At 44.8% G+C, this 10,915-nt stretch overlaps 1 protein-coding gene across 1 annotated transcript; it reads left to right on the forward strand.

Annotated features, from left to right (window-relative positions):
* The first annotated feature begins 1,697 nt into the window (after positions 1–1,697).
* Positions 1,698–6,177, forward strand: NEFL (neurofilament light chain). Its single transcript, XM_082728099.1, has 4 exons — positions 1,698–3,049; positions 4,138–4,262; positions 4,728–5,047; positions 5,610–6,177. Exons 1-4 carry the CDS (start codon positions 2,003–2,005, stop codon positions 5,750–5,752), a joined length of 1,635 nt encoding a protein of 544 aa, XP_082584225.1. The 5' UTR covers positions 1,698–2,002; the 3' UTR covers positions 5,753–6,177.
* The last annotated feature ends 4,738 nt before the right edge of the window (positions 6,178–10,915 follow it).

The following is a 10,915-nucleotide window of genomic DNA, read 5'->3' on the forward strand; positions in this document are numbered from 1 at the left end:
AAGGCCAAGGACTGTGGGCTATAGAAAGTCATCAGAATAAGGGCCCTAACATATCTGTTAGAGCCAAGCCAAACCCCAGAGAGAGTAACGGCTCAGCCTTTAAATCCTAGAATGATTGATGTGGATGGACCTCTTGATAGATTAAACTACAAACGTTCATGTTTCTAAAGTTGCATTATTTGAGAGTAGGTTGTTTAGAAGCCCCATGCAAGTTCTCTAATGCAGTCTTTCTCTCTACCACCAAGGGCATGGGGTATCAGAAACGCAGGTTTTTGTTTGTTTTTTTTTTTTTAGAGCTGCAAAGAACCCCAAAGGTTAAGTCTCATCCCACACTCTTGGCAGGCGAGGAGCGCAGTACTTGGGGGAGCAACTGTGTGGTACCGGCTCCAAGCACTTCACCGTCTCAGCCTCACGGGGAAAGTGGCGGCGGCGTTTCTGTTGGAAAACTGTTAGCATGGTTTCCCTTAGTTTGCTATTAAAAAAATTAGTAAGTTGTACGTCAAAGGCTCCCCTCAAACAAATTAAGCAGAAACTAAGTGCTTGTGTAGAAAAATCTTAGTTATCCCGTGGAAATCTCTGCAATCCCCCCAGGAAGCCAGGACTCCCTAAAAATGTTCTGCAAACCTCAGGATGCTATCAATGTGCATCAGGGCGTGCACAGTTTCGGGTATCGGGTGCTTCCTAAAGAAAATCCATGGATGTCTGACTGTATCTGTAATCTAATTATTAGAGTGAACCGGGTGGAAGAATCACGCGGCTATTCGCTGTCCGCTCCAGAAAGAGAAGTCTCGGATCTGAGTTCTCCTCCCGGGAGACCGCCCTCGGCGCTCTCCGGGCTGGCAGCAGCAGCTTCCCTCAGACAACCGGCCACCTGCCTGGCTTGTGGAAATCATCAGGTTGGACGCTACAAGAGGTCAGAAGATGGAAAGGGGCTTTTAGTGTGTCGGAGTTGGTGGAGTCCAAGCAGGGATTTAGTTGGACGAAGACGACACAGGCAGCGTGGATCAGTCTGGAGGACCCGGCTGCAGAGCTCTCGAGGCTGCCTTTGCAAGGCGGTTCCCACCCCCGACCCTCCCCGGGTTAGTTTCAAACTCATTCTCGGCTCTCTCGGTCACCCCCACCTACATGCCTCAACATGCTAAAAACACCCGCGGCTTCATTCTCCAGAAATAAATGGTAAAATCTAGGAACACTGAAAGGCTTATATTAACTGCTCTAAGGGTTAGAAATGCAAAAACCAACCCCTGCAGTACCGCAGTTTCGTGTGTGTTTGAGTGCGCAGAAGCAGCTCATTAAAGAAAAAAGAAAAATCACTAGAAAAAAGGTGCCAGGAACACTTAAAAGAAAGTGCCAGAAACAGCTACAACGAAATATAAAACTTTGCTCCCATACAGGCCTTATACACGCAAGCTTAAACTTTTCACTTTAATTTCGAAAGCCCTAGAGGAACTGCCTTGGCACCTTAAACCCCCAACGGGGATGCTGGCAGAGGCCCCGGGTGGGGAAGGGGTGAGTTTGGGGGGAGAGTGACTCCGAGGTATTAGGGATACAGAAATCTAAGGTGCCAGTGGGGAGTGAGAAGAACCTATTATTGAGGACACGGCGTCCGCGTGGTACTGAGTCAAGGGAGTAGCTATGATGTGGGGGGAAGGGCTGGGGAAGGAAATGAGTGAGGGGTAAGGGGTCGCAGGGAAAAATCCGGGCCTCGGGGACAAGCGGAAAGGAGGAGCGCAGCAGCACCGAAGCTGCTCGTCTCTCGCCCCCGCCTTCCCTTTTGCGCAGAATCCTCCCCTTGGCTGCAGCAGCGCGCTGCCCCCACTGGCCCGGCGCGCCGTGATCGATCGCAGGCTGCGTCAGAATGCTCCCCGCGTATAAATAGGGGTGGCAGGACCGCGCCGAGCCGCACACAGCCATCCTCCTTCCCCTCTCCCTCTCTCCCTCGTTCTTCTCTCTCTGTAGGCCCCCATCTCCGCCGCGAGCCAGAGGGGCTCGGACCGCCACCATGAGTTCCTTCAGCTACGATCCGTACTACTCGACCTCCTACAAGCGGCGCTACGTGGAGACGCCCCGGGTGCACATCTCCAGCGTGCGCAGCGGCTACAGCACCGCGCGCTCCGCTTACTCTAGCTACTCCGCGCCGGTCTCCTCCTCGCTGTCTGTGCGCCGAAGCTACTCCTCCAGCTCCAGCTCCTTGATGCCCAGTCTCGAGAACCTCGACCTGAGCCAGGTAGCCGCCATCAGCAACGACCTCAAGTCGATCCGCACCCAGGAGAAGGCGCAGCTGCAGGACCTCAACGACCGCTTCGCCAGCTTCATCGAGCGCGTGCACGAGCTGGAGCAGCAGAACAAGGTGCTGGAAGCCGAGCTGCTGGTGCTGCGCCAGAAGCACTCCGAGCCCTCCCGCTTCCGGGCGCTGTACGAGCAGGAGATCCGCGACCTGCGCCTGGCAGCGGAAGACGCCACCAACGAGAAGCAGGCGCTCCAGGGCGAGCGCGAAGGGCTGGAGGAGACTTTGCGCAACCTGCAGGCGCGCTATGAAGAGGAGGTGCTGAGCCGCGAGGACGCCGAGGGCCGCCTGATGGAGGCGCGCAAAGGAGCCGACGAGGCCGCTCTCGCCCGCGCCGAGCTCGAAAAACGCATCGACAGCCTGATGGACGAAATCGCCTTTCTGAAGAAAGTGCACGAAGAGGAGATCGCCGAGCTGCAGGCTCAGATCCAGTACGCTCAGATCTCCGTGGAGATGGACGTGTCCTCCAAGCCCGACCTCTCCGCCGCGCTCAAGGACATCCGTGCTCAGTACGAGAAGCTGGCTGCCAAAAACATGCAGAACGCCGAAGAGTGGTTCAAGAGCCGCTTCACCGTGCTGACCGAGAGCGCCGCCAAGAACACCGACGCGGTGCGCGCAGCCAAGGACGAGGTGTCCGAGAGCCGCCGTCTGCTCAAGGCCAAGACCCTGGAGATCGAAGCATGTCGGGGCATGAACGAAGCGCTGGAGAAGCAGTTGCAGGAGCTGGAGGACAAGCAGAACGCCGATATCAGTGCTATGCAGGTAGGGCACCCCGCAAAACACAGTGGGGGGCGGGGAGGGAGTTGCTGGAGCAAGTTGTGGGGGTGGAGTGGGGGAGGGTGGAGAGCTGAGGGCGGGCCCAGAAAGTGGAGACCGGAGATGGAGCATCCGCATGCAGGCTATTAGGGAGTGGAACTTGGCTCCTCCGAGACGGGGTGGGAGGGGTGGGGCACTTGGAGGGCGGGGGTGGGGGCGCCACTGCAGACTGAGGGGACGTGCTTGGTGCAGCACAATCTACATCCGCATTAAAGCTGCCCAGCCCTGCAGTGGTGGGGTGGGGTGGGGTGAGGTGGGGTGTGGTGGGTGAAGGGGTGGGAACTGGGCGTTGCCCCTGGCCTGCCTCTCTAATGTCCTTTATTAACAAGTCCTTTTGCAGTACAGATTGGACCATCTGCTTAATTAATACAGCAGAGAGGTTCTGAAGGATAAAACCTGTGACCCAGCAGACTCAAGACTAGTTTTATCAACCACTCCTTGCCCTTAGGTAGACAGGAATGCAGTCAAAATTGTAGCAGATGATGATGATGTTTGCAAGATGACATTTCTTTTTAAGACTCTCCATTTTCTGGGGAGGAGAAAAAAAAATAACACAATTACATAGGAGATATTTTGGTACAATTACTGCTATTTTTTAATCTAAAAAGTTATATAGGTACATACAAAATATTTTAGATACAATTATTACTATTTTTTTAATCTAGCTACTTTCTACTCTTGTAAATGGAGTAATTTCTTGCACATGACTTGGATAAAGTTAACCAATGACTATGAAACAAAGTTTTTTGTAATCAATTAAAAATTTTTGCAGGTATTTTATGATTATTAGACTGTAGAAATTCAAAGAAAAAATTTCTTCTATCCATTTTTATTAACTTTTTTTTGTTTAAAGCTGGATTTTTTTTTTTTTTTTTTTTTTTTTTTGTAATGCAAAGAAGGAGAGGTTAAAAAAGAGAAGGCTGTTGCTTTAGGGGAAATTTTATCTAAGGGATGCTCTTTGGTGTTAAGTTGGTTAGGCCTTTGCAGCTGTATTACAGTTATGGTTGGATTTTTTTCCCCCTGTCCTCCAATAGGACACAATCAACAAATTAGAAAATGAACTGAGAACCACAAAGAGTGAAATGGCAAGATACCTTAAAGAATACCAAGACCTCCTCAACGTGAAGATGGCTTTGGACATTGAGATTGCAGCTTATAGGTAAGGACAGAGTGGGTGGTAAGAGTTATTCAGGCTTAGGAAGAAAATCAGCTTTTATTTATATTGAGTCTGAAACCTTGAAGAATAGTCCTTTGAAATAATTGTTCGCTTTTTGGCTTTTTCTAAGAAGGCAAACATTTTTTAGAATGTTGAGAAGGTATTTAGACAAATGCAGAAGATCTGACTCTGTGTCGCAAAGCGTCATATTCTTAGTTTCTCATTACATTTTAAATCAAATAGGGCTATTTTAAGTTTGTTTTTCTGTCTTTTTGTTTTTGTTTTCCTGGTACCAGGCACAGTATCCCCAGTCATGAAGTTTTGATAATTCCCAGCCCTGTTCTGGCTCTCCTTTTTCCTTTAGGGGTGGCATTAGGGAAGGAGGATGAGTGGTGGGCTCAAAGCAGACAAATTGTTCAACACACTTCCTGTGTTTCTCATTAACCCCATCCTCCCCTGCCTTCCCAGGAAACTCTTGGAAGGTGAGGAGACCCGACTCAGTTTCACCAGCGTTGGAAGCATAACCAGCGGCTACTCCCAGAGCTCTCAGGTCTTTGGCCGATCTGCCTATGGTGGGTTACAGACCAGCTCCTACTTGATGTCTGCCCGCTCCTTCCCATCTTACTACACCAGCCACGTCCAGGAGGAGCAGATCGAGGTGGAGGAGACCATCGAGGCTGCGAAGGCCGAGGAAGCCAAGGACGAACCCCCCTCTGAAGGAGAAGCCGAGGAGGAGGAGAAGGAGAAGGAAGAGGCTGCTGAAGAGGAAGGAGCTGAAGAGGAAGAAGGTATGGTAAAAAGGAAATTCCTACAAGGTCAAGTGCAGTCAGGGCATGGGTGTTTGTTAGTTAGGGGATGGCTAAGAGAAGCCTTGCTTGTGCCAAGGAACTTTTCTTCATAGATGACTTTAGAATCTTAATTGATACCTTTAATTACTCCACAAGCCTTTCATAAGTACCCAGTTTCTCAAATTGGCTGTCCCCTCTGCTTAGCTTGGTAGCTTTTTGAAGATAACATTTCAAAAATATTCTCTTCTTGCTGTCTTTTTATTCTTATTATTAAACTTAAAAAAAAAATGCATTTGTCCCAGCAGTTGGGTGACCTTAAGAACAAAAATAGTTTATTTTATTTATTTATTTTTTTTAAAATAATTGTTTGCTTTTTGGCTTTCTTCTGAGAAAGCATTGAGTTCAGTGGCCGGCATCATCAGTTGAATGAGTGTTGGGGAATGGAGCTGAGAAGGTTGGGGGGAGCTTTCTGACAGTTGGGGTTCCACACAAACCTTAGCAGAAATGTTTGGAATGACTTGCCCTGGATTTGGAGCTTGCACGTTTCCTTTTTATGTCAAAGCTGCCAAGGAAGAATCCGAAGAGGCAAAGGAGGAAGAGGAAGGAGGTGAAGGAGAAGAAGGAGAAGAAACCAAAGAAGCCGAGGAGGAGGAGAAAAAAGACGAAGGTGCTGGGGAGGAGCAAGCAACTAAGAAGAAAGATTGAGCCCCTCTGTCCTTAAGCCTTCCAGGAAGAATTCTCCCGAAATCAGGTCAACCCCATCACCAACCAACCAGATGAGTTGCAGATACTATATGAATTAAGAAGTCAACATATGTATAATTCAGAGATGACTTAGGTTGGACATTCAGTGTTGTGCTATGACTTTCCTCCTTATGCAGAGCATCTGTCTGCTTGCAGAGTGGCTTCCTGGCTTGCTGCCAGCCTGTGCATGGTCCATGCTTATGAGTTCAGGATCTATGGCAATGTGAATAATTCAGATGTTTACAATAAAAAAAATGAATAAACGAATTCACTAATGTTAATGTTAAACTTCATGGTACAAATAGTCCTTTGAACCTTTGGTGGTTAGAAATTAAAGACCTCGAATCATGTGCAATAAATGGTAAATAAAGTTACACTGAATGACATTTCTTGCTGTGGTTGTTGACTTAATTAAAATATCTTAAAGTACCAATAGAAGCCAACTGGACTATCGACCTCCAAATTTTAAGTCCCCAGTTTTAACAATTACAATGGATTTTTCCCCCCTAATTGGTAATTCTGAGGGATACCTTTAGGTCATGACCAGTCATGAAATCTCTCCCCTCCAAAATTTCGCTGATAATAAACTTGAGTAAATGGGAGACTCTGGGATTCTTCTTTTATTAGCAATATATTCTGTCCCATACAAGGTACTATGTAATGTTGGAAATGGCTTTCTTGGAGGCAGTGGTGTAATATGAAAAATACACCTTTTGTGGTAAATAGGTGACCTAATAATGCAATGTGGCCAGAATATGAATCCCACCCGTCTGTTACTATAACCACATTATTTTAATATAATCCAAATACCATGGGCAGAAGTGGATATCCAAGCAATTGATATAATTAGAAGGAATATCTTTCTTCCATGTGTAATTTCGGATGGAGGGAGTGAGAATATCAAAGATGATTTGCCCTTGCAAACATCATGTTGCCTGCAATCCTGAGCTCATGTCGGTGTGTTAGTAGCTTGATTCTGTTGCCTCAAGTAAATGACATTTAATGCTACCCACTTTAAACTTTTTTAAAAACTACAGATAACAGATAATGAAATTGTTACCAGTCAGTAAAGGGAGGAGATTATATACCTGTATGTTGCATTGTTCTGCATGTCTTTATTGGGAAATATTTGGATTTCAGTGATAGCTCTAACTGGTTGGACATTGCATCAGATACACACCCCATTCATCCTCTCTGTTCACTGTAAAGTCATGAAAGCTCTTGCACTTGCACTTGATGTGGAATGTAGATGAAATTACTGATTATCTGCTGTTCTGCCTTTGTTCTTACATAATTGCTTTGTCAGCTAATTCGTTCAACCTTTGTTCTTCAGACAACTTTCAAAAAAAGTCGGCGAATTTAACCTGAAAGCAGAGTGGTCTCCCATTTAAGTTTATCTGATTCTTCGTACTACCTATTTCTAGTTAAATATATGTCACCACACAAATAGGTAAAGTCATTTATTTATCATGATGCTGTGAGTTTGAACTATGAAGATTCTTAGTATATTGGCTTCTGTAAAGATGCGTCTCCTCAGAAACCAAGCTTTTCACGTTTATGTTCATTAAATATGGGATGCTACACCTGAGAAGTCTAAGATACGAATTACATGTAAAAAAAGAAAAAGTAATTTTAGCCAAATGGAAATGGTTGGTTTCAGAATTACTTGAAGTAACAACACTGTACCATATACTATCCTGTGTGCCATAATAAAATACTAAAAAAAAACCCCTAAACTAAATGGATTTGAAGTCTTTAAAAACATTTCCTTACATGTGGGACCTAGCTCGGTAGCTCTGTCTCTTCTGCCTCCCCCACATCTCCAGTTCTGTTTCAGTATCCCCTCTCCCAGTTGACGACAGCATTCCCTAGTCAGCCAATTCTGCAAACCAGAGACTGGACAGGCATGACCTCATGCTTCCCATTTCCTCTCCTCAGTTCCTCTGGTTTAATCTAACCAAGTTTTACTGATTTTATTGCCTATATATCTTGAATCTATCCATCCACACTTCTCCATTTACCCTGACACCACCCTAGGAACCTTCCAGTCCACTAGTGTTTACTAGTGTCTTCCTTTGATCAGCACACTACAGTAAACCATCCTTTAAAAAAGACATTTTGATTATGTCATCCCCTTGACTAAAACCCTCCGATAGTTTCCCATTTTTAAAAAAGATTATTTATTTATTTATTAGAAAGGGCACAAGCAGAAGCAGGGAGAGCAGCAGGCAGAGGGAGACAGAAGCAGCTCCCCGCTAAGCAAGGAGGCTGATGGACACGGGACTTCGTCCCAGGACCCCGGTATCATGACCTGAGCTGAAGGCAGATGCTCAACTGACTGAACCACCCAGGCACCCCAGTTTCCCATTTCTTTTAAGATAAAAATCAGAATCTTTAAACTGTATATTTCCATCTTGAAGGACTGCATTGACCTGAGCCCAAGCTCCTCTGATCTCATCTTCTCTGTATCTCCTTTTTCCTTACTTCCCATGCTTCAGTCACCCCGCCCCTCTGTTTTTTCACCTGTTACAAGAGTTTTGCTGACTTTTCCATCTGAAGCGCTCTTCCTTACTTCCCTCATTCTTGCCCAGCTGAAGTTCAGTTGCCATTCCCTTGGGAAGCCTTTCCTACCTGGGCTAAATTCCTCTACTAAATGCGTTCTTAAGACCATGTAGACTTTGCAGACATTTACACACTTGTAATCAGCATCTGTGTCCAGGATCGTTTGATAAATGTCTGCATTCCCTGCTAGAGTTTGATCTTCAGAAGCATGGTAATCAGACCTCCTGCCACCATTTCATCCCAAGCATCTAGCATTGTTTCTACCATAGTAGAACCCAAAGAAATAGTGAATTGATAACTTCTTGACAGATGAGAATGCCTAGACAACCAAGAGTATTCCTTTAATTAGTCCCAGTTCCAACACCTTGCAATCCAAGAATTTATTCTGGATTCTAGTGTTCTTATTTTGGAGCCGTGGCCATATATCCCCATCCCCACCCCAACTCCAGCCTCAACTGTTTTAGCTGCATATAGGTTCAATGGTTGATGTGTCAGATCCTTTCTAGATTCGTGATTCAAAATTCCTGAAAAGCATGTGGAAGTTTAGGCTAAATGGGAAATATACATAGAATTATGATGTCCACACTAAAATCCATCACTTAAAAGGAAATTGCCAACTTAGTGTAAAGGCTCATTCCTAGCATTAAGCTGGTAAGTAGTCAATTTGATTACTTCTTTTTCCGCACATGGAGCTTCTGATGCTGTCAGACTAGTCACTGTGTCCCAGGCACTGATCTAAAGGCATTATATGTATTAACTCATCAATTCCTTTCTTACGTCAATATTCTCAGTCCTATGATTATCATGCCCATTATACAGATGAGAAACTACAATTAGGTAAGCTGACCAAGGTCACACAGCTAGTTTGTGAAAGGGCTGGGATTCAGCCTCAGCTCTAAAGTCCATGCTCTTAACCAGTACATCACGCTGCCTTTCCTTGGCAGTCAGGTTGAGATGCATCTTTGTGGAATCAGAGCAGATCTTCACAGGTGTGTGTTGTGACAGTGGCGGCCTGGGAATTTGCACACAATTATTGGAATTCTCACGGTGCAATTCTTGTACCAGTCAAGGGGCAGTGTCCCATTGTAGTTCCTTAGGATGCTCAAGCTTTTCTTTAATTTCTTTGATTATTTATGTCCATATCTTAATTCCTCCACTTAACTGTAAGCTGTTGGAAGGCAGGAATTGGGTTTTATAAACAGAGATCAGTTTGAAGTTTATTTTAACAATCATCAACTTTCAGGGATGTTGGTTCTCAGGGTGTTGTTATTCTATTTGGTTATAGCTTTCTAGTTTTGTTCATATGTCACTGGCTCTATTGCTTTTTCTCTTTCTGTTCTTCCTCTTCTTCATCCTCCTTCCTCTTTCTTCTTTCATGTCTTCTTGTGGTAAGCTATTCCAAGTCATTTTGGGAAGTGGATAAAAGTTGACTAAATAAATAAATGTCTTGATTTCCTTCTACAACATCCAACAAAGTGCTTTGCATTTAGTGGGCATCTGAATAAATACTTCTAGAATGGCAAAGGTTTAATGTGTATAAGAACTTTCCATAAATATGGCCAGGATGATTTCTTCTTTCTTTCTTGGAAACAGAGTGTGAGATACCAGAATTGGTTCAGCCTCGGTTCATGTTTGAAAGGGGGTTCCAGTGGACAATTCCGAGTATTTTCCTCTTTGGAAAATGTCCAGTAGATTGGAGCACAGTGAATTACACAGACTATGCATGGGGCCCATTTTCAGTTACGGTCTTCTAGAAAATTCCCAGTGAAGGTCTTATATGAGAGCTAGAAAGTCAAAAGGTAAAGCATCATGAGCAAAGAAAATTTCAGCAGCCCAAGACCATAACTATTGGTAGCCTTTTAATCCTACTTCAATGTAGATAATTATTTGTAGGGAGGGTTTAAAAAATATAACAACAGTATTCAAACAAGCTTAAATGGAAAAAATCATATTTCCTCCATTCAAACACCATTGTTTTTTCTTCTTTAGTCCTTGCTTCTAATTATGCATATTTAGACATAGCATGTCCATTCATTTCACTCATATTAATCATGTGACAGGCAGTGTTCTAAGTACAAGGAGTACGAGAGACAATATCCCTGCTTTCAGGGACTATGGTGGGGTATGTGTGTGCATAAATGGACAATAAACAAGTAAATTAGTTAATAAGTAGGTGACACTGGATTTGGACCAGGCAGGCAATGATCTGGGGAAAGAGTGTTCCAGTTAGGGGGAACAGCAAGTGCAAAATCTTGGCTTGAACCCAGAAAAATGCCTTCAGCTCATTGCTGAGCACTATGAATGGACAAGAGAGTAAAACAGGATGGAAAATAAAAAAGCAAAGGCCAGATTATATAGGGGCTTATAGACCAAGGAGTCTCAGTTTTATTCCTTGTGCAACAAGAACGTTCTGAAGGGGTTAAGCAGGGGAAGGTGGTGTGATCTGATTGCTACTTCATGAGGACCACTTTGACTCCTGCAGAGAGAATGGATTTTAGGAAAGCAAGAATCAAAGCAGAGTGACTAACTAGATGGCCATTTTAGTCCAGATGAGAGAAGGTG

Source organism: Mustela nivalis (assembly GCF_964662115.1).
Source record: "Mustela nivalis genome assembly, chromosome: 4".
Classification (NCBI taxonomy): Eukaryota; Metazoa; Chordata; class Mammalia; order Carnivora; family Mustelidae; genus Mustela; species Mustela nivalis.